The 24,818-nt window shown below is 35.5% G+C and overlaps 2 protein-coding genes across 2 annotated transcripts; one reads left to right on the plus strand and one right to left on the minus strand.

The window, feature by feature from the left end:
• Window positions 1-7,463: 7,463 nt before the first annotated feature.
• On the minus strand, window positions 7,464-8,496 carry LOC137809330 (lectin 9). Its single transcript, XM_068610459.2, has one exon. It carries the CDS (start codon window positions 8,469-8,471, stop codon window positions 7,629-7,631), a length of 843 nt encoding a protein of 280 aa, XP_068466560.1. The 5' UTR covers window positions 8,472-8,496; the 3' UTR covers window positions 7,464-7,628.
• Window positions 8,497-9,476: 980 nt separating this feature from the next.
• Window positions 9,477-10,483, plus strand: LOC137809331 (lectin 5). Its single transcript, XM_068610460.2, has one exon. The coding sequence runs from the start codon at window positions 9,551-9,553 to the stop codon at window positions 10,340-10,342; it is 792 nt and encodes a 263-aa protein (XP_068466561.1). The 5' UTR covers window positions 9,477-9,550; the 3' UTR covers window positions 10,343-10,483.
• The last annotated feature ends 14,335 nt before the right edge of the window (window positions 10,484-24,818 follow it).

A 24,818-nucleotide genomic window follows, 5' to 3' on the forward strand; every position in this document is an offset into this window, starting at 1 on the left:
ATTTTTATTTCCGAAACACAATTATTTCTTTTCTGGATTTTTTTTTCCGGAATGTATTATTTTTCAATTCCGGATTTTTTTGTCCGAAATAGAATTTTAATTTTGGTTTCCGGATTTTTATTTCCGAAACTCAATAATTACTTCCGAATTTATTTTTCCGGAATATATTATTTTCAATTCCAGATTTTTATTTCCGGAATTAAGGGCATTTTTGGAAATTAAAAAAATATGTTGGGTGCAGGTTAAAAATGATTGGGTGCAGGGAGCATTTGTCACAAAATAATTGAAATTAATGGGCCTTATATGGGCTCATATGAACAGATTTTTGGTCCAGCAGTTTTCTGAAAAAATCAGCCAAATTATCTTATGAATGAAAATTGAAAAACGTAATGCTATGAATGAAAGAGTTAATTTTATTAGCTGATAGAACTCAACAGAGAATATTTTATACTTGTTGTTTATTTTTATTTTATAAATTTTACTTCTTACTCTTAAAAAAAGAGTATTTTTATTATTATTATCTTTACATTTTTAACTACTTTTTTTGTCCTTATTCTTAACTGTAACTACTTTAACGTTAAAAATATTAATTAATATAATTAAAGTAAAAAAATATTTCACATAAAGATAATAATACTTTTTAAGTACATAATTTAATTAAGTAATACATTTCTTATTTAATTAATGCAATTATTTACTAATGCGTAATATAAGATTACTATCTAACATATATTTGGTAATGATAAAAAGTTTTTATAAATATACGAGTAATTAATATTTAGGAGACTACCTTAATAATTTTATTTGCAGGAATCCATATAAATGAATTTTATATAAACATCAATATCAATCGACCGGTAAAATATTATTATGCTTTTCAAAATATAAAAGAGTTCCAATTTTCCAAATTGAATCAAACAACTCACTTTGCTTTATTTACATTTTTGCAGGCTCTTACACAACAAACTTTTATATATTGTTTCCTATTTAATAAATATTCGTTCTTACAAACAAATTGATTACTTTTAACATGATACACTTACCGTAAAATAGTGATAATTTCTAACTAAAGTCAAGCTTTCACTTAGTATTCTCATTAGATCAACACCTCTTGCTTATTGGCCGGGGACTCCAATCAAAAAACGACTTTAATCCTCCCTTAATCCAAATTCTCTTCCACAAAATATAATCACAGAGGTCAACAAAAGGAAAACAATAAAAGTTCAAGAAAAGCAAGTTCAATTTAAAAAGCTCAAATGGAATTAGACAATAAAGAATGTGATAAAAGTTGACAAGCCAAAATTTAAGGAAGCAAGAAACTGTAGCACATAAAAGGAAGTTTAGGAATAGCTCTATAACAGATTACAAAAATCAAAATAAAGACTTGAATGATTCTGGTGATGACGCTTTCTAGATTTATGCCCGACCGATCAACTGTCTGGCTGCAGCTCAGTGCTAGAAAGAATCTTTCTCTAAAGAAGGATATTTTTTTTTCTTAATGAATCCGACCTCTTAAAGTTTTACCACATATTATCAACTCATTTTATGACTTCGTCGTACGTAAGAAAACTTGAGAAAAACCTGAAATAATCCAAATAATTTTTTTTTTCCAAAAAGCAAACGCCTGTTCAGAATTTTTATATATTGAATTTGGATGCACCTTTTTAACAAAATATCTAACAGATATTGAAGGGCTCAAATCTAAACTTTTACTCAAAAATCTTGCATCAATTGCTCAGAATATTTTTTCAAGTCCAGTGCTATTGTAACTCAAAATTCCAGCAAGAAGGAAACCTAAAAGTGTCCACGAAAATTGGACAAACAATTCAAGAAATAAGATAATCTTAACTCTAAAGAAGACCTTGAGATGTATTTGAGATGTTTTGTCTGATAATCCTAAAAGTTCTAACATTAGTTCCTTGGGACTACATTTCAGTTACCCACGTAAAAGCAGCTTGCAATCGAAGAGAATAATGCAAATGATTAAACAAAGGAGGAAGATATATTATTAATGGGACTACATTAGTGTTGTTGGAGATTTATTGATTGTTGGAATCTATGGCCCTGCCGTTGTTATTGGTCTCAAAAGAACAAGTGGTGAACTTGTGTGGAAGAACCACTTTGGATCATCATCCTACAACACTCATCACCATGTATGGGACATTTTACAACGGGTCAGTCTAGCCTTCTTTCCTTAGAGGCTTTACTAATATTTCTCTGTTCAAACTCTCACTTCTTCTATTCAATATCATGACAAGCTTGATTAAGGAGTGTTTGGTTCTCCACTTTTTTGGTCATTTACAATACTCTAATTCAAAAATCTTATTTAGGGATAATACACTTAAATTTATCCCTTAAATTAACTGTTGGTACAAAATCTATACAATTTAACTCCTGCTTCGTGCTTAAACCAAATATACAAGCCTGTTCCATCCTTGAACAACCTATTACATATGATACTGCAATTAATCTCCATAACAATCATATAAGAACTCAAGATACAGTGAGAGATAGAAGCTGCTAAACACATTAAAATGATAGTAAGTGAATAAGGCTCAAGCATAGCAGAATTAGTTCCTATCAAAGACATTAAAACACAGAAATTGCCACAACACGAATAGGACCATGAACAAGATAAGGCAACAAGGTTCAACCAGTTGCAGAGCAAAGCACACTAAACAAGAGAGACACCCAACAAGCCCCAACTAGTTCCCCATACCTCAACTGGGAACAAAGATCTATTGCATCTTTCAAACCAGAAACAACATCAGAGACGGAAAAAACAGAGCCGACTAATACCATAGTAAGAAAACATACTTTTCACTCCCAACAAACATATATTGCAATACGACCTCAAAGCACCCAAACCCAAGACACACAAAAACACCCAACACAGCCCTTACTAAGTCAACATCATACACCAAACATCAAATTACAAGACTAAATCTGAAACACACATCAGACCATAGAAATAACAATAACTTAACAGAGATAAAGAGTTTTAATTAGTCACAGTCCTCCTAGTCAAGAGAAATTTGTCGAAGAGCAGCATTTCCTCTATCAATGACCTACAAGGAACTTAACATCAAAATCATTCGAGAACTTAACATCCTCTTAAATCAACCCCTTAAATCAAACAATGTAGGAAAAAATTGGTAAGCAGAACACAAAAAAATGAGCGTGCATCACCACATCAAACACAATCCACGAAAATCACAGAGAAGAAAATAAAGTGTTAGGGAAACTACTGAAAATCAAGAACCTATGGTTACAAAAATGCGAAACTCACTTGTCAAAGAAGAAGAAGAAGGAGTGGAGGAAGAAATCGAAACTCACTCGTCGCACGTTCACGGTTGTCGCATCCCACGGTCACGTTCACGGTTGTCGCATCCCACGGTCACGGTTACGGTCGTCGCATCCCACGGTCACGGTCACGGTCACGATCGTCGCAAGTTCATGAAGAAATGTTCAAGCTCCCAATCTAACATTCGAGTTCGCTCAACAGTTTTCAAAAAGTTTTCAAATAAAATAATTTTATTATTTTTAACTTTAAAATCATAGCGTGGGCTAAACCTTCAAAACTTTAAGTAGCATAGCGTGGGCTTAACCTTCAAAGGCATAGCGTGGGTTTAACCCCCAAAAATTTAAAATTTTATTATTATTTATATTTTCAGTATGACCGTTTCACCAATGCAACCCTTTTTTTATTTTTTTTTTAAGTTTGCGTGGGTATAACCCACACTTTCTCACATTTTATTTAAATTTTTTTAATAATGAAGACTTATTTGACTTTATTTAGTTTCCACATGGTACCATTACTTCTTCTTTTTTTCAGCTAAATGAAAATTTTCTTGTATTGATCCAATATTGTTATGTTTATATGTACTATATATAATGATAATTTTACTAGAATCATATTGTTATATGTATGATTTTCTTTTTTATTATATATTAACGATTATTATAAAACTTGTCTTTGTATATCGTTTCTATTATTAGTTTTGTTTTATGTTATTACCTCTATTTAACAAGATAAAAAAACTCAATTTAATAACTTTACAATAAACTATTATACAACCCACAATCAACAACATGTGAACTTAATGACGAAATAGTTTTGGAACCGTTATATAACGTTTCTTAATAACTTAGTGATAATTTCTTAATAACTATTAAAAAACTCTCTTAAACAAAGATTGGAAATCATGCTGTTAAAATATTAATGATATGTTTGTATCCATGAATATACTCTGCATGTGGATGGACAAAGACGAATTTCTTTAATTGTATCCAATTATTTGCACGGATAGGAGCGAGAAAAGATGAGTGAGGAGATACAACTTATATATCATTATTGAGTTGAAGAGAAAGTGAAATATTATAGGAAGCCATGTAGGATCCTTTTAATTTTTGTTTTTACCCCAAGTATACTTATGGCAGTAGTATTTGAATACCAGACATTCTCAAAACTATTTTTCTTATATTAATAATAAGAAAAATCATTATTAATATTAATTTTCTTATAATATATATATATATATATATAATATAACATAAATGAAATAATCATAAATAATATTAAAATTATCTAATTACATTAATTTAACTAACAAAATTAATTTAAATTGATAAAATGAAAAATAATATAATTATATTTAAAATTTTAATTTTATTTATTTATTTTAATTTTACATTATTTTAATTAACTAAGATATGTATAAAATTAGTTATTATTTTTTTATTGGCTAACATAAATTTTTTTATTTAATATATATATATATATAAATAAATAAATAAGGGTAAATTTGTAGTCATATAATTTACAACATTAAAAATAATTCAAAATACTTTTACAACCCTCACATCACTCATATAATTCTATCAACTTTCCTCACTCATATGTAGGCTTATTCAACACTACCTTGTAAATTTGTGTCCCATTAAAGGTCGTCTCTAATATAATTCTATCAACTTTCCTCACACATCCACTCTAACATATCTCAATCCAAATATCCTTACAATCATCACATCACTCATATACTTCAATAAATTTTCCTCACATATCCACCCTAACATATCTCAATCCAAACACCCTCAACTTTTTTCACATTTTCTTCTCAAATCCTCACACTCACTTCCACTTTCTCACATAATCTATAATTATGGTAGAGTCTCCAAAAGAGCGTCGCAAAGAGTAAACAAGAGACTCTACATGGGACTAGTGTGTGTTTAGTACCCCAATAGAAATGAAAGCTAATGTTTTAATGGCTATGCATTAGAGACGACCTTTAATGGGACACAAATTTACAAGGTAGTGTTGAATAAGCCTACATAAAGAAAAACATATTATTTAATTATAGTAGGCATGTGAGACACTAAAATGGCTATAAAATTAAATAATTATTAAGAAGTTTTTTTCTACCCACTTATATAGTCGATGTGACTCGTGTGAGATTATATATTATGAGTGGTCCGATAACGGATCGATAGAAGGTGGCCTGATAGGCTCAACAAACAATCATTAGGATACACTCGAAATAAATCTGATACCATATTAAGAAGTGGACTTTAAGTCTAACTCAACCTCATAAAATCAGCTTATAAGGTGAGGTTTACACCCACTTATATACTATGAAATGTCCTAATATCTAGTCGACGTGAGATCTTCAACAATAATTAAACTTAGCGTCGCCATTGCAGACATTATGTGAGAAAATAAATGTGAGTAAATTGTCGTCATTGGGAACAATACCGGGGAAACAAATATTAGTGTCGCCTAGACCTACGCTAAATTTAATAAAATATTAACTTGCATCCACTTTGTATTTCCATTCTCGATGCAGTATGATTTTGCAACTTATTTTTTAATTACATGTACTTTGTGTCCACATTCTATATGCTAACTTATTATTATTATTTTAATAATTTTTAACTTGCATCCACTTTGTGTCTACATTTTAGACTCAATATTATTCTGTCACTTATTTTTTTTATTGCATCTACTTTGTGTCCCCATTCTAGATGTTAACTTATTATTATTATTTTAATAATTTTTAGTGTGAGTTAAAGGTCTCCATTGTGGACACAATGTTTGACATTTATTTTTGTGTCCAACTTGAGTAGACTTCACCCTTGATAATGGTTTTTTCTTATAACCCTCACTTTTTGTTGGCAACTAAATTGGATTTTTCTTGTAGTGTAAATGCCCAAAGCGTTAAGTAAAAAATGACGTAGAAAAGAATACTCATTGATAGGGTCATCCAAGAGTTGCTATGAGCCAAAAAGAATACTCATTAAGTCAAGAGTGATTTGTGTCAAGAATACTCAAGGAATTAACCAATTGTGACTATAAACCCAAAAAATACTCGAAATATATTTCACAATATTAATCTCCTTAGTGAATTTCAGTATGTTAATTGAAAATACATAGTCTGTTGCTTCAAATGAATGATTATAAATTCTTGTACTAATTAAGGAAGGAGAAATTATTGTGAATACACAATCAATCTTTATTTAAAAATCTATCTTTATTTAAAAATCTTTATTTAAAGTGTTTCAACTAATGTTTTAAGTTGCATTTGTCAACAAGAAATATCATTTGACGAATTTGTTAAAATAAGCGAAAAAATACGTAAGTCAAGGGATTCAATAAAGGTATTGAGTTGTGCCTAATAATAAGATATATCAAATGAAAGATTCATAGTATGATCACATGATGAATCGAAATATTGTTTGTTTATTTCCAATCAGACTGATGTTTTTTTAATTTTGATATAAACACGATTTAACTCTTCATTCTTGTATTTTTTTTTCACTAGTCATCTCTTATTCAAAAACTAACAGAAGTACAATATGTCTTCAATTGATACCTCCCACATTTTGTTGCGAAAATTGTAAAATGTCTTCAATATTATTCTCACACACCTCATTGATTCAACTTACATTTCTATTGGTTTTCAAGTAACACAAAAATACAACAATATGAACTTAAATAAATAAAAAATATGCATTCAAATATCAACACAAAATACAACAATAGAAATCTCATGAAATATAAACACTAATGAACTAAACATATAGAAAGTATTTAATCTGTCAAAAGTGTTCAAATAAAATTCAAGATTTAATATAAGGATTGTCATGTCTCTTTTTATTTTTAAAAGGAAATGTATTAACTAAAATTAACTAAAATTCTAATTTTACTGAAATTTTAATCTTCATTTTAAGGTTAATTTTAATTTTAATCTATCTTACTTTAATTAAACTAAAACCAATTCTAATTTGTAGTACTTTAAATTTTTAATCTTCTTTCTAATTTGAATCTTAATTTAATTAAAAATAATTATCTAAAATTATAATATTTATTTTAATAATTTAATTTAATTAAAATTGTCATCTCATTTGTAATATTAATTCTCTCTCTATTCAATAAAAGTTCTAACATTAGTTCCTTGGGACTACATTTCAGTTACCCACGTAAAAGCAGCTTGCAATCGAAGAGAATAATGCAAATGATTAAACAAAGGAGGAAGATATATTATTAATGGAAGAAAGCAATGAACCAAACCAACAAAGATTGAATTATAAGTTGGACACAATCTGCAAAGGAAAAGGCTTGGCGAGCGGATCTACAAGTCTGCTTCGAAAAACCAGTTAAGAACGTCATGTGTTTCAACCAACTCACCGGTGGCGGCAGAGAAACCAACTCTGATCCACTCTGGCAAAACAGTTCTCAAATCAACAACAGTAGAGACAGTGGCATTCCTATTGTCCCCAGGGTAAACCACAAACACACTAAGAGTTTTGGACTCGGAGTTATAGTTTAGGCTGGCACGTGCCACAGCATTATCCGGTTCAAGTTCACTTGGCCATGCCACAGTTGCCACTGACTTAATAGAGTCAACATCGATTCCAATGTGAGGAGAGCGAGAAGTTGAATTGGGGTCCCAATCATTGGTATAACTGTCAAACTCAATAGCCACTATTTGGTTTTTGGAAGGATCCAATGCAGTTTCGGGGCTGAAAAGTCCAAGATAACCGCCACTTGAGTTTTTAGGTAAGTGAAGGTCGGCCGGTGCAAGAAAGAAGGCAAAACCATCAGCATGAAGGGTTGAGCCATTAGGGTTGACGACAAAGGAGAAGCCAGAGGTGAAGTCCGCGAGTTCTCCGTTGTTTTTGTCCCAGAGGTGTATTGGTGTGATATGCACTGCTCGGCCAACACTGTGTGGTACTGGTTTACCAAGTTGGTCGGTGTTGGTTAACCTTAGAACCCCATCAGATATTGAGGCATTGCCCAGTAATCCTATGTTTGGGTCATCTTGGTTGAAAAGAGAGAAACCGAAGGAAACGGTTTCGTCTGCCGAGAGTGGGGATGGTTGTGCAGTGTGATGTTGTGGAAAGAGGAAAGGGATGAGGAATTTGATAAGGAGAATGGAGAGAGGACTTAGAGATTTTGAGTTGGGGAAAGACATTGTGTGATGCAGGAAGCAATGATGTGAGGAATGAAGTTACATATAGGCCTGTTTGGCCAGCTAAGAATGTAAATTGGAATACAGTTGCCTCAAATATACGGCACTCAACTCACTATATACTGCCGTTTGCCAACTAATTAAGATGGAAAATCCGAGGAAATTCTACAAAAGTTTGATTATACAAGTCCACAACATGATGGTCAGCAAAACTTTGGATATCTCTCTTCCTAAAATGACCAGGTTATAAGAAACATTGAGGAATATACTCCTGCATTTTGATAAGTAATCTATGAAAACAAAATAGATTAGTATATATGATATATTTTGGTAACACCTATGTGGTCATATTTAACTTGCCTTCCAGCATAAAAAAAATGTATACAAGTCCTTTTTCTAGGGAACCAAGCATATGTAAATCAGCTTGCTGATAAAAAAAATGTAAAGCTGCTAAATGTAGTTTACTTTGGAACCACATTTGTGTAAAAGAGTTAGTACCCCTTTACCATGTATACATATATGATTAAAAAAGTTCTTCAAATTAGAAAGCTCTAACTTTAGGTGAATAGAATTTTTATTCGTGTAATCCCTGTGTTTATCATCATCTGGATGACACTATATGTGTGTGTGTAGGAATGTGATATTTTGTTAATTTATATTAGTCGATGATAACAAGGTATAACTCGTATACTTGGCCGGATATTAAATAGTTTAGAAGTGTAATAAGCTGTATGTTGTTGATTGAAAATGAGATGCTTTATTAATATAGAGAAAAACGCATACATTAATTATTGAGTGAAACAAATAAAATCTGTGGAATTGAAGGACAAAGATATCTGGAACTACTAAACCTTGAAACCTCGATAATAGGAAAGCTTCCTTGCTCTTTTCGCCTAAGTTTGACGACGGCAAAACTATGTAATTTGCCTAAACAGTCCAAATGAATGTATTTTTTAGTTATTTTTCCAAACATACTGCAAAACCCAGGAGTATAAGTAGCTACGTTCTTGCCTCCTTCTAAGCATCAAGCATCAAGCATCAAGCATCGTGATCATAAATCATTCCGAACAAGAAACACTACAATGGCCCTTGTGTTCTTAGTCCTTTGCCTCTCGCTAATTAGCAGCGCCAAATCAGACTCATTTTCTTTCAACCTACCAAGTTTTGAGACGGGTGTTAGAAGCATACTTGTGGGTGATGATGCAAAGACAGTAGGTGGAGTACTGCAACTCACCAACAAGGACACAAGCGGGAATCCAACTCAACACAGCGTTGGCCTCTCAGCTTACTTTGGACCACTTCATCTCTCTGACACTAAAACTGCAAGAGTTGCAGACTTCCACACCGAGTTCTCCTTCGTTGTCAACACACATGGTGCATCACTGCACGGCGACGGCTTCACCTTCTTTCTTGCATCAATCGATTATGATTTCCCCGACAACTCAAGTGGTGGGTTCCTGGGACTTTTCAACCAGGAAACAGCATTCAACACCTCCATAAACCAAGTGGTTGCTGTTGAGTTTGATAGCTTTGCAAATGAATGGGATCCCAACTTCCCACAGTCTGATTCTCCTCACATAGGAATTAATATCAATTCCATTAGGTCCGTGGCAACTGCGCCATGGCCACTTGATATTCAATCACAGGGATCAATAGGAAAGGCACGCATAAGCTATCAATCTTCCTCCAAAATATTGACTGTCTCCGTGGCTTATCCAAATAGTTATGCCAAATCCAACGCCACTGTTTTATCGTATCCCGTTAATTTAGGGACTGTTCTGTCAGAATGGGTCCTGGTCGGTTTTTCTGGGTCCACCGGTGACTTGGTTGAAACACACGACATTCTTTCCTGGTCTTTCAATTCCTTCTTGTAGAACAGTCCAGGTGGAGGGAGAAGAGAATAAAGTGCTTGCCCAGAAAATGATGATGCTCTTTTATGCTTTGATTTGTTGCCCCTGTGATGTTTCTGTTTCCTGGTTCCACAATAAAAGTTCGTTTCAAATTATCAATTTAATGATATTTTTTAACATTTGTTTTAGTTTTATCTTAATGCAACACTTTTTTTTTTCTGTCAAATCAACGTTATGCCATAACACCAACCATTTATACTAGAAAATATCAAACATAGTTAGTAATAATTTTTAACAATAAATAAACCTTTTAGGGACGACTGAAAGGAAAATTGAATGGAATGAAGTTTCTTCAGGTTCTTCACCTTATCGAACAAAACTGATAATTTCAGAGGTGAAAATCCGATTACTGCTTTGAACCCATCAGCAAACACAATTACCAACTATCAAACCAGTGTTTTGGAAGTTATGAAATGAAGACAACGTTAGGGTTCTAAAGTGTGAACGATGGGTACTGAATTTAGGAGAAAAGCGTTAAATTTTGGGGGGAATAAAGTGTTAGAAATAAAAGGTAAAATAAAAAAATAATAAATACATTAGTATAGACACTCATTTTTGCAATCAATTTTTTTACTAAAAATTTAGTCATTATTTTGGTCATTAAATCACAAAAATAATTTTTAGTCATCAATTGTGATCACATTTATTCGGTGTCTGGTTTCGGTTACCATTCAACAATTTTCTAGTAGTGGACCCTCTAAGAATTAAAGTATAATAATCTTTAAATAACTTGTGAAAAAATAATTGGTGGAAGAACTTCAAAGTCAAATGTTTTTCAATCATCATATACACCATTTATTCTATTTTTTCGTTTAAACAAACACAAAACTCCTCCTAGTGTATTGTATTACTATAATTTTTATTGCTTGCATGTAGGTTTTGAATTCTGTTCATTGCACTCACTATTGAATTTGTTAGGAAACAACTTGTGGTCACCTGACAACTTCAATACTATAGTCTCTCTGGCCTTAGATTGTTTATCATTGTGTTAGATGGTCTACGCTGAAATCTTTTAGTTTGATTGTTAAATAACCGTTGTGACATGTCAAACAAATTATTATTCTTAATGAATTCATTAAAGCCTCTAATTTCTTTACTCTAGTTACCCCTCAGATTCAGACCTCTTCTCTCACTTTCTATTCTTACTACATCAAAATCGTTAGTTATGTTGAATCAAGTGTGTTCAAGCTTTGAAGAATTCAAACCCTGTGAAGTTTGATGGAAGGCTGGTTGTGCTTGCTGTTGCTAAGGTGTTTTAGAATAGGATCTGGGGTAGATTATCTGTGTAAATCTACTCTTGATTGAATCCAAAGCTTAAACAATCTTAAACCTTTTAATTGAAAGTGTTTTTTAAACTAAGTGAAAAACAACCTGTTGTTTTGTCGAAACAACCGATTGTTTTATACTTAGGTGTTTTTAGAAAGGTTGAAAACTGTTTTTGATGGTTGTCTTGCTGTCAAACCAAAACAACCGATTGATTTGAGTATTCAACCGATTGTTTGTTTTGGGACCATAACAAAAAACTGTTTTGTGCTTTGACCGAGCATTAAATGATTTTATAACTGATTACGCTCCAGTTTTAAATGCTTTGACCAATCTTTGAAAGCAATAAATAGTTTGTTCAGATTATGTAACAAACAATAACTGAGATTTAATCAAAGAAAAACATATTTGAGTTTTTCACTGATTTTGGCTTTTGAAGAGTTGAAGTTTGCTTAGAGATTGCTTGGATCAAGAGAGTGTGGAATAATTTTCATCTTGTATTGATTTTAGATCTTTTTGTAACAAGTGTAATCCTTTTGTACTTTGAAGAAACTCTGTGTGTGAAGTTGAGAAGTGTTGTGTGCTCTTGAGGTTGTCAAGATCAGCATTCTTAGTAGTGTTTGTGCTGAGCCAAAGGAACTGTGTGTCTTGAGGGGATCAAGGTCACTTCTTTGGTGGTGTTGTAAGTAATCTAGGGTTGATTGCTTAGTGGATTCCCTAGTGGTTTCTGGGAAGACTGGATGTAGCTCTTGGTTTAAGAGTGAACCAGTACAAACCTGTGTGTACAATCTCTCTATCCCTTGAACTCTTTAATTTCAGTTTATATTTGTGAACTGGTATAAACAACCGATTGTTTCTGCGAAACAACTGATTGTTTTTCTGGTGCTGTGCTAAATAGGCAAACTGAATTCTGAATCAAGTTTTCTTAAAAGAATTTCATTCTAGACTTAAAAGTTTGCGAAAACCCTCTTTAAATCATTCGCCCCCCTCTAGTTTAAAACCATACATTCTAACAAGGTATACACTACATCTGAAGTGCTTATGCTTGTATAATTCTAGTTATATTTTTTCACATTTCATATTTTTCTTCCAAGTTACAGGATGAATATATACTAATACACTTCTAGTTTTAGTGTGATATATTCTCCTATTACCAATATGAAACCTTTGTTATGTATATGTTTTTTTTATCAACAATGAATTAGTAAAATAAAATTAGACACTTTAGGGGTGTTCCAACTCTTATACATAAGTCGCTCATAGTTTAAGCAATCATCTATACAAAGCAAACTAAGTGAAACACCACTTAGCTCAAGAATCTTAAACTATTAAAGAGCCCCACTACCCTTACAACCCCAAAACTAAAAATGGTTATGCATAAAAAAACAGTATAAAGATATACACAATTATTCTTTGTAACTGGGATCGCAACATAAACCCTAGTGCGGTGACGCTGGACAAGAAACCTAGTGCGACGAAAATAGGAACTCTAGTGCAGCGGTGCACAACGGTTGTTCGAAAATGCTCGTTCGATGTCGTTGCAGGCTGGTGGTGGCACGTAGGTATTGGGGCGACAACTCTGCACAGAGATGCACGACGCGGTTTTGGATGTGCAGAGCGCACGTCTTCTGGCTGTTGCTGGACGTGGGACGACCTGCGGTGGGCGTGAGCGCGACGTATGTGCAGTGTGTGACGAACGCGTGACAACTTGGGCTTAGGCGGTAGCGCAGCGATGGTCAGGAGTACGCGACATTCTGGTGCGACTGGTGTGCGGTGGTGGTGCGGTGTGTGCAAGATGCGGTTCTTGGCAGTAACTTGTTAGCCGTTGAGAATGACAGAGGGTTCCAAGGGTTTCCTTATCCCATGGAATTGTTTTGAAAGATTGTGATGTATCTTCTGCGAAGAATGTATATGCTAAGCTTGGCCAAAGGAAAACTTTGCTTAGGCTTTGGGCCCTCAGAATGGGTTCCTTGAAGTTATCTCTGGGTTTCTTGAGATTGTTTGGCTGGACAAGAATTTGTTCCAGCTACTATGAAGAGTACCAAAACACAGGCTTGGATTCAAATCTACAAATTTCCTTTGGAGTATTGGAGACCAAGGGCGATTTTTTCCATCATCAGAGGTCTTGGTACTCCTTTTTCTTTGGATGAGAGTACTATGAAAAAGAATAGGGGTATGTTTGCTAGAATCCTGGTGGATATTGATATGTTGTCCCCTCTTCCCGATCACATTTGGGTTGAACGTCCAAACTATACTTTTGTAGCTGGTGTGGAATATGAGTGGCTCCCTCCTTTTTGCTCAGTTTCGGGTGATTCATGATCAGGGTCGTGTACCTGAGCCTCAACATAAACCTTATGAGAAGATAATTTCTGATCAATGGAATCACGGGAGGGAAACAAATCCTAAACAACGTAAAGAGTATCGGAAGAAAGTTCCGCAACCGAAGCTCGTGGTAGGACCCACATTGAACATTGATGTTCCTGGCAGAACTAATGCTAGGGGTGACAATGTGAGGTGGGCCACGCGGGTCGGCCCGCGACCTGTGGTAAAAAACGCGGGGTGGGCTAACGTTTTCAACCCGCTGACCCGCTGACCCGCATTAGCCCACCCCGCATAACCCGCAGCCCGCACGGGCCAGCAGCGGGGCGGGGCGGGTTGGCCCGATAGCCCGCAAAAAAATAATAAAAAAAAATAATTGACTTGACAACAATAGTTCAGTGGAGGAGTGACAACTTTGAGTGAAAGAAAATTAGGTTTTCACTCAAAACACAATGCAATTACGCTGTTCCAATAAACGCACACAACACACGACGCACTCTCCTTTGCAGTGTCGCCGCTCGCTTCGCTTGCAACTACGCGTGGCTTCGCCTGCATCTGTCGCGTGCTACTGCCGCTCTATTGTTGCACACTACCATTGCCTCCAGTCCTCCTTTATGTTAAAAAAAAATAAAGTGGGTCGGCCTGCAAGCCCACGGGCCAACCCGCATGCGGGGCGGGTCATGAAAACCACACTAGTGCAAAAAGATTAAAAGAATACTCCTTATTAAGTGCGGGTTTGCGATTAAACGCATTTGTAAAAAACGCGGTGACATTTTTGAAATTAATTTGATTTACAAATGCGGTTTTACTCTAGAACCGCATTTGTAAATTCTTTTTACCCTAAAATTTGAAGCGCGCCACTCAGTTTCAGACTTTCACTTTCTTCTTCGCTCTTCGTTTCCACTGTTCTTGCGCTCGCGTCCTCTCTGCATTTTCACCATTGTAAGTTTCGTTCATTCATTCATTTTCGTTCCTTACTTCGTTGGCATTGGCATTTTCGTTCCTTACTTCGTTGGCACATTTGCATTTTAGGTTACTGTTCCATTGGTCTTTGCTGATCTGTCCCTGCTCCGCCACCGCCACCGCTTCGCTGATCACCAACAACTTGGTTCATGGAAAGGTTGGTGTTGTATTTAAATTTTTTTGAATTTTTATTTAATATTTTGAATTTATATTTTTGTGTATTATAATTTATATATTATTATATATAAATTTGTATTATATAATTTGTATTTTCTTAAATTTATATTATATATTTAGTTAGTTGTTAATTACATTTTAATAAAAGTTTAATGTTATGTTAGTTGTTACTTTTAGAATAGAATTATCGTGTTTGGATTGAGTCCGGGGGTGTTCGACCCTCGGCAAATGTGTGAGATAGAATACTAATTATTAGAAAATCCTAACTATTCCAGAATATATAATGGATCGAGGTTGGATTAATGCTGTTCGTATAAGTGATGAGTACGAAAGGGGAGTAGAGGAATTTATACAATTTGTGCAGCGTAACGCGATTATTAGTGGTCATGATGGAGCAAAGATCAGGTGTTCGTGCGTTAACTGTTTGAATGGAAGGATACTGGATGTGAATATCATGAGGGAACACCTGCTATGTGATGGGTTTCTTCGATCTTATACAACTTGGACATGGCATGTTGAATTATTAAACTTACCACGTGTTTCCGTAACTGAAGAATATGTGGGTTCTACCATGGATGAAGCAGTACACGATGATGGAGATGATGATCGATTGGAGGACATGATTCGTGATATGGGAGCTGAGTGTTTTGCAAAAGCGCATGGATATGGAAGTATGTCAAGAGATGCAGAGACTCCTTTGTATCATGGATCAACTAACTTCACACGGTTGTCGGCGGTGTTAAGATTGATGAATTTGAAGGCAATAAACGGATGGACTGATAAAAGCTTCACGGAATTGCTCCAGCTATTGAAGGATATGCTTCCAGAGGGAAATACTCTACCTAATCGTAATTACGAGGCCAAAAAGATTCTTTGTCCAATGGGTATGGAGTACAAAAAGATACATGCATGTCCTACTGATTGTATATTATACCGGAAAGATTTTGAATTGTTGAAAAGTTGTCCGAGGTGTGGGTTATCACCTTATAAGTTGAAACAAAAAGATGATGATTCTATTGATGAGATGGAAAAGCATGGACCCCCAATGAAGGTTATGTGGTATCTTCCCATCATTCCAAGGATGAAGCGTTTGTTTGCAAACCCAGACGATGCTAAGAATCTTAGATGGCATGCAGATGAGAGGAAATGCGATGGCATGTACCGACATCCAGTTGATTCTATTCAATGGAAGAAATTTGATGATGACTTTCCAGAGTTTGGTAAAGAATCAAGAAATATCCGACTTGGTTTAGCTACAGAAGGAATGAATCCGTTTGGTAATATGAGTAGAAATCACAGTTCATGGCCTGTATTACTAGTTATTTACAACTTACCTCCTGGATTGTGCATGAAGCGAAAATACATGATGTTGTCTATGATGATATCCGGTCCGAAACAGCCAGGGAATGATATTGATGTTTATCTAAGTCCCCTAATTGAAGATTTGAAGTTAATGTGGGACCAGGGTGTTGAAGTATTTGACGGATTTGCTAATAAAACTTTCAAGCTTCATGCCATGTTATTTTGCACCATCAATGACTTTCCGGCATATGGTAACTTATCAGGTTATAGTGTTAAGGGTCACAAAGCGTGTCCAATATGCGAAGAAGACACTGCTTCTCAACAATTGAAACATGGAAGGAAAACAGTATATCTTCGGCATCGGAGGTTTCTTAGAAGTCATCATCCTTACCGGAGGGTAGTGGTCCACCAACTCCATTAACCGGTGTTGAGGTTTACGAAAAGGTAAATAACATAGACCACACCTTCGGTAAGTAAAAAAAAAAGTCATCTATGACAAATATTTGGAAGAAGAAATCAATCTTCTTTGATCTTCCGTACTGGTCGAGGTTAGAAGTCAGACATTGTATAGATGTAATGCATGTTGAGAAGAATGTGTGTGATAGCTTAATTGGTACACTTCTTAACATTAACGGGAAGACGAAGGATGGTCTAAATGCTCGTTTATATTTGATTGAGATGAACATACGCGACGAGTTGGCACCCATAGAAATGGGTAAGCGTACATATTTGCCCCCAGCCTGTTACACAATGTCAAAAGATGAAAAAATTAGTTTTTGTCAATGTCTAAAAGGTGTGAAAGTGCCACAAGGACATTCCTCAAATGTGAAAAGCCTAGTGTCAATGCAAGATTTGAAGTTAATTGGGTTGAAGTCTCATGATTGTCACATCTTGATGCAACAGTTGTTGCCAGTAGCTATCCGTGGGATCTTACCAAAAAATGTTAGACATACCATAACCCGTTTGTGCTCATTCTTCTCTTCCATCTGTTGTAAAGTCATTGATCCCTCAAAACTAGATGAACTTCAAAATGAAATTGTTGTTATCTTGTGTGAATTGGAGATATTTTTTCCTCCGTCTTTTTTTGACATCATGGTTCATCTAGTGGTGCATCTGGTAAGAGAGGTTAGATTGTGTGGACCAGTGTACTTAAGATGGATGCATCCTGTTGAGCGGTATATGAAAATTTTGAAAGGTTATGTGAAAAATCATTATCGTCCAGAGACTTTAATGATTGAAAGGTACATAGCTGAAGAAAGTATTGAATTTTGTTCAGAGTACATGACAAAAGCAAATCCAATAGGTGTTCCAACTAATTCATGGCACCACAGGAATTCTACAAGTAAATGTTTATGTGGTGTGAATATTGTAAGCAAATCTCGATCAGAAGTCTTGCAAGCACATTTGTACATATTGAATAACACAGATGAAGTTGTACCTTACATAGAAGCTCATAAAGCCATTGTGAAGGCAAATAACCCAAGACAAGCAGAGAAATGGGTCTTGATGGAACATAATAGAACTTTCATGCCTTGGTTTAAAGACGAGGTGTTCAAGGATTCAACGGCATCAGAGACCTTGACCTAGTTGGCTGCTGGATTGAAGTTTGATTTCATCTCATGTACAGCGTATGAAGTGAATAATTGTATATTTTACACGAAGTCCATGGATGAAAAGAGTACAGTTCAAAATTCTGGTGTTACTCTTGAAGCCGAGTCAATGCAGTTTTCGACTTCGAAAGATACAAATCCAGTACTTGGATCAATGGCATACTATGGGTTTATAGAAGAGATATGGGAGATTGACTACACTAAGTTTTCCGTTCCAGTTTTCAAGTGTAAATGGGTTGACAATAAAATTGGGGTTAAAATTGATGATTCAGGATTCACACTAGTGGACTTTCGAAAGATAGGGTATCGAGATGAGCCATTTATAATGGTTTAACAAGCATCTCAAGTTTTCTACGTGAAAGATCCTACGTCAGAACATTGGTATGTCGTTTTACACGGCAAAAAACAAGGGGAGACCATAGATGATATTGAAAATGGTGACCCCTGTTCATTCACACCAAAGATAATTAATAAAGATGACGATGTAGTTGATGATGTACATGCAACCCGTAAAGACCACAGTGAAGGAATTTACATATGAACTTTCAACCCCCATGCAACCTGTAAATAAGCATTTTAGATTTATATTTTTATGCATTATTTTTATAAGATTTTAATTCGATGCAGATTAACTAATGTTTGTTACCTAATTTTTTTAACAGAGACATGGATGACGATCAGACCCCACTCAAACCTCGATCCATACGAGGCAGCAGAGGACCTACTAGATTGAAGCGTCTCGCATTGAGACGTGCTGCTGGTGAGAAGACACGTGTTGACATTGACGTCAACACTGGAATGGCTTTTGGTCATAAGGCAGATGAGTTTATGAGCTATCTTGGAGTTGTTTCTCGTGAGAGGCTCTCCATTCTGATTAATTCATGGGATGAGGTGTCAGAGGTTGACCATAACATGATCTGGGAAGATGTTCTGGTAAGCTTTACATTTTGATATAATGCTTTTTAATATTCATTGATTAATTTTAATTTGCTGATGTTATTTTGCAGGCAAACTTTGAAATTCCTGATGTGGACCGCTTCGATCAAAGATTATATCCAATATCGGACTCAAATTTCGTACCTTTAAGTCAAGACTGACTTCAAGATACATTTTTGGCGACCTTAAAGACGAAAATCCATGTTTAAAGTACAAACATATTGATGAAGAGACATGGCGTCTTTTTAAAGAAAGCCGTGAAAATGAGGCTTGGAGGGTAAGTGAAGTAACTTTTTTGTTTATATAACATTAATAAGTTTATCTTATTTACTTCAGTTTGTTTATTTCAATTATGACAGGACGTCGGAAGAAAGCTCAAGAGATAGCTTTGAAGAATCTTACCCCGCACGTTATGTCTCGTTCGGGGTATCGAAAACTTGAGCAAACACTGATGGTGGAAAAGGAGATATCTAAACAGGGGACTGAGAATGTTGAAACAGGGGTCACTTCTCCTCCATCACCACCTTTTCGCCATGTAAAATGGAAGAGGGCCCGAATTAAAAAGTTGGGTGCACCAAGTTCTGAGCAATCCGGGGTTATCATCGAAAAAATTGTAAGTTATTTTTAGTTTTTTTTTCATTTATTTTAAAGCATTAATTATATTAATGCTTGAAAATATGATTTTTGTGTACTCTTGCAGGATTCCTTGGAATCCGACGGTAAATTTGTTGCTGAAGGTCGTCACGATATCCTGGTTGAAGCAATTGGACGCCTTAGCACTCTGGTCGTGTTCGTGCAGCTGGACAAGGGGTCAGAATTAAACTATATTTTGGAGTTTCAGAACGACAGTCATCCTCCTCCTCCAAAGAGAACGAAACTCAAATGAAGACTAAGATACGTGAAGAATTAATGGAGGAGATGAGAAAGGAGACTGATTTGATGTGGCTAGAGATGAAAAAGGAGAATGATCGAATGCGACAAGAGTTTCTATCGCAACAAGTTTGTGCTAAGCCGATTGAACCCCTTGTTAGTCCCACTCCCAAGAGCACAAAGGGGAGTTGTGCGGCTCCTCCAACATCAGGGGATGATATCAATGGGCAGACGGAGGATTGTGAGCTACTGGTAGTGGGCGGCAAACTTCCTCGGGTGGTGGCCCTTGGAAAAGTCTATCAAAATGCCACCACCTTACATAACATTCCTCTCTCCCCTGATGTGGCAAAGGTAAGAGTTGAAAAAGTACGATTTCCTGATGCTCGTGTTCCACTACCTTTAGATGAGGTAACCACTGTGGCCGATGCATTTCAGACATTCGTTGCCTGGCCCAGAGAGCTCATTCGATCTATGCCCAAACCTCATGTAATAATTTCATTTCATTATATTATTTTTTATTTATATTTATATATTACATATAATTTAATACAAATGTTGTTTATCTTGTAGAAACCTTTTCGGCCACCAAGTCCGGAAAAGAAGAGTGAGGTTCCAGTTGACGATCCTCTAACTTCCTTACGTCTCATTGCTAGTCAGATTGGCAATGAACCTTTTCCAGTTCCGTGGGATGATACATTTTTTCAAATAAACACTGAACTGCCACTGATGATTTACAACACAGATTTATCAGAATTTATATCTGGGAAACAAGAGCTCAATATAAGTATAATTCAATTTTTTATGTAAGTATCTTTACCTATTATTCAATTTACTTTATGTTAAATTATTATTGATTATGCTTTAACTAAAAACTTGTAGGTTTTTGCATAGAGTCTGTATCACTGAGGGGAAGGAAAATATGTATGGATTCTTAGATCCTGCATATACTAATCCCGTTGGACCAAACTCATTTGAGACTCAAGCATACATCACTAACACCCTGGAAAAAGAGGGAAAACAAATTTATTTATGCCCTTATATTAATGAGTAAGTTTAATTATATGTCATCAATTATTATTATTTCATGTTTTAAATATTTACTAACTCTTTTCATTGATGATATAGGCATCATTGGCAGTTACTTGTCTTATCAATGGTTGATAAGACTGTTGTATGGTTTTGTTCCCTACACAAGAAGATTCCCACAAAATTTAAGGATATCATTGATACGTAAGTACATTATAAACTGAACTTTGTATATGTTACTAATTAACCATCTACTAACGAGGTTTTTTGTATTAACCAGTTCATGGCGTGGATATAACATCCTAAAAGGTCGATCAAGTTCAAATAATTTGAACTGGATAAGAATAAAGGTTTGTAATTTTTTTCTTTCTCTATTATCATTGTTTATCAATATACTAACATATTACTTTTTATTGAATTATAGTGTAATAAACAACCAGGAAGCTATGAGTGTGGCTATTACATTATGTAATGGATGATTACCATTATAAGACTAGGTGTTAAAACTGGTTGGAAAGAAGTACTATATATGTTAAATCATTTTTATAATTCTTGAACATATATATATATATATATATATATATATATCTAAAAACTAATTTATGTCAACTTTGCAATGCAGTTATTCACAGAAGAAACACCAATGAATGAGGAAGGCATTTCATATGTTAGAGATTCTTGGTCCACATATTTCATAAATTTTTATAACTCTAGCATAGGTAAACAATAGTGGTTTTATGTATATGTAATTTGATTACTTGTAAATGTACATTTTGATGATTTCAATTGATTACTATATTTTTGTATTTGTCTGGCTGGGTTTGATTATTATGCAGGTTATTAATTTATATGGTTTATGCACAATACAAACTGCACTTTAAAAAAAAAAACTATTTATAAATGCGGTCATTTACCAAAACCGCATTTGTAAATGTGATTTACCTATTTACAAATGCGGTCATTTACCAAAACCGCATTCGTAAATGTGATTTACGAATGAGGTTATTACCAAGACCGCATTCGTAAATCTTAAACCCCTAAACCCTCATCTCTCATTCAGAATAATATACAAATGCGGTTATTTTAAATAACCGCATTTGTAAATCTAATTTATAAATGCGGTTCTATGACCGCATTTGTATATCTCCGATTTACGAATGCGTGCGGATCAAATGCGGTTCTATAACCGCATTTGTAAATGTAAAATAGCCGCATTTATTTTACATTTCTGCGCTAGTGCCAACCCGCATTTTGTATGCAGGGTGAGCCAAGCCGGCCCGCATGTTGTGGGCCTAAGCGGGGCGGGCCGGCCCGCATGTTGTGGGCCTAAGCGGGGCAAGCCGACCCGCTTTGCCACCCCTAGCTAATGCTAGGTCTCCCTTGGGCTACCTTGCTTCAGATAAACCAAGCAGAGTGGAGGATGATTTTGGTAATATGCCTCCTCTTGAGGATGCCTCAGATAATGAATCTAGGCAGGGGTTGTCCCCTCACACTTCGGATTTCCCAAATCAGGGAATGCTACCTGCTATTATGCAAGTGAAGGGCTCAGAGTCTCATGTGCCTATTGAGGATCATGATGTGGAGGTTTGGGCTCCTGTGGCGGTACCATCTCCGTTGCGCCCCACCTCTCCTTGGAGGGCTAAATCACCTGCAGATTCTATAACACCAATTAATACTCCAATTAATGGTCATCACGTGGAGATTTCTGCAATTGTGATTATACCATCCCCATTGTTGGTCCTGCAAAATCATTTTTCCTCTCTCGAGGGTTTGGAATCTACAAATGTGGGAGGTGATCCTTATATTGTTACAACTCCTCATCATGTGCAGGTCTCTGCTCCTGTGATTGTTGCTACCTCTCCTTGTAGGGATAAATCACATGCAGGTTTTAACATACCAACTACAAATCTAGTTGATGGTCATCATGTGGAGGTCTCTACTATTGTAACTGTACCACCTTCGTCGCATCATACCTTCCCTCGGAAGGCTAACCTCTTGGGGATGTTAAAGCACTATCGTTGGTCTTGCAAAATCACTTTTCCTCACTTGATGGTTTGGAAACTACAAATGTTGTTTCAAAATTTTGGGTTGATCCTAAGGAGATGGAGGAGGATGTCAGTGATATTGGGGAGGAAATAGTTTTCACTAAAAGAAAACCAAAGAGACCACTTAAGAGGACTGGTAAATCCAAAAATACTGCTAAGAAAGTTCTCTCCACAACGTCGCAATGAAGTTATCTTCATTTTTTTGGAATGGTAGAGGACTGGAAAATCACAAAACTGTGGAGATGTTGATTAGTTTACTTAAACTACATAAACCCCTTTTGGTTTTTCTTATTGAACCTATAAGACGTGGTGAAAGGAGCAAGAGGCTATTTTTCAATCGACCGACTAAAGATATATACCCAACCTATTCGGTCTCCCCGCCTCGTACCGAAAAATGTAAAAAGACCTAGGAGTGGCCTTAAGACTAATCACCTCACAAAGCAACCGAAAAGCCTGGAGCACGGCCCAGCTATTCAGATGCAACTGTGTAGGAGCTACGTTTAAGATACACAACATCTCCAAGGTAAACTCATAAAAGGGAAAGCGGACATGAATGTTCGAGATCAAGCAAGAATAAAAGTAAAAAAAATCTTTAGCTTCTCTCTCCCTACCTAAGCAAACGATCTCAAACTCCCTACATTTACGCAACGCTAAGGCACCATTCGGCACACCCTCCAAAACAATATCTACACTCTCAACGAAAGCCTGAAGCATCGATACTTCAGTATATTTAGAAAACACCTCACGAACCTTATTATCTATCCACACATAATAGGCCTCTCGGGTTTCCTCCCCCTCGTATGCACTCAAAGACGATGACGACATTGCAGGCTCTAAGTTATCCCTACTAAGAGGACCGATAGCTCGAGAAGAATTCTCAAAGTTCTCGTTGTCGCTAGACCTAACATCAATGGCCATTGGCCTTTCCCTACTTGGAGCCTCAGACATAGACGAAAATGAAGTGATGACGGAAAGGGAAGACATGGTTACCTCCGAAGACTCTTCAACTAACACACACAAATTAGTGAGAAGTTTTCACTCGGCTCTTGGATATTCTGAGCAAATTCACGATTCACGCGTGAAAAATGGAACCCACTACTACCCCTATTTATAGGTGGCGGAGAAGGCGAATACGAACCGTCACATCTAATTTCCACTGTTGGATCACTACAACATCAATGGTCCATATCAACTTTCTGACACCATGTCACATCCATACACCTCGAACGCAGCAAAGAGCTCCACTACTCGGCTTCAAGGATACATGAGCAAATCACATGGCGACAAGTCAATAGGAGGTTCCAACCAACACAGCATATCAACCATAAGACCCTGCGTATAGTTCCCATACTACTAGGGCTTGGGGGCATATGACCTGGGATGAATATCTAGGCTAAAGATAAGACAATTTTTCTTTTATAGACTCTACATTAACACTCAAAACGCTCCACTTGAATCTGAGGACAAATGTATTACTGGATGACCGAAATAACAACACGATCAAAGAGACGAAAAGACCGAATAAACTCTCCTAATCCGAACTTTATTTCCCCAAAATTTAACGCTTTTCTCCTAAATTCGGTACCCATCGTTCACGCTTTAGAACCCTAACGTTGTCTTCATTTCATAACTTCCAAAACACTGGTTTGATAGTTGGTAATTGTGTTTGCTGATGGGTTCAAAGCAGTAATCGGATTTTCACCTCTGAAATTATCAGTTTTGTTCGATAAGGTGAAGAACCTGAAGAAACTTCATTCCATTCAATTTTCCTTTCAGTCGTCCCTAAAAGGTTTATTTATTGTTAAAAATTATTACTAACTATGTTTGATATTTTCTAGTATAAATGGTTGGTGTTATGGCATAACGTTGATTTGACAGAAAAAAAAAAGTGTTGCATTAAGATAAAACTAAAACAAATGTTAAAAAATA

Source organism: Phaseolus vulgaris, chromosome 2 (assembly GCF_051622355.1).
Source record: "Phaseolus vulgaris cultivar YP4 chromosome 2, ASM5162235v1, whole genome shotgun sequence".
In the NCBI taxonomy this organism is placed as follows: Eukaryota; Viridiplantae; Streptophyta; class Magnoliopsida; order Fabales; family Fabaceae; genus Phaseolus; species Phaseolus vulgaris.

Bases quoted from the DNA above. Each gene is read 5' to 3' on its own strand.
- LOC137809330 (XM_068610459.2), bottom strand. From the start codon at position 8,471: ATGTCTTTCCCCAACTCAAAATCTCTAAGTCCTCTCTCCATTCTCCTT.
- LOC137809331 (XM_068610460.2), top strand. From the start codon at position 9,551: ATGGCCCTTGTGTTCTTAGTCCTTTGCCTCTCGCTAATTAGCAGCGCC.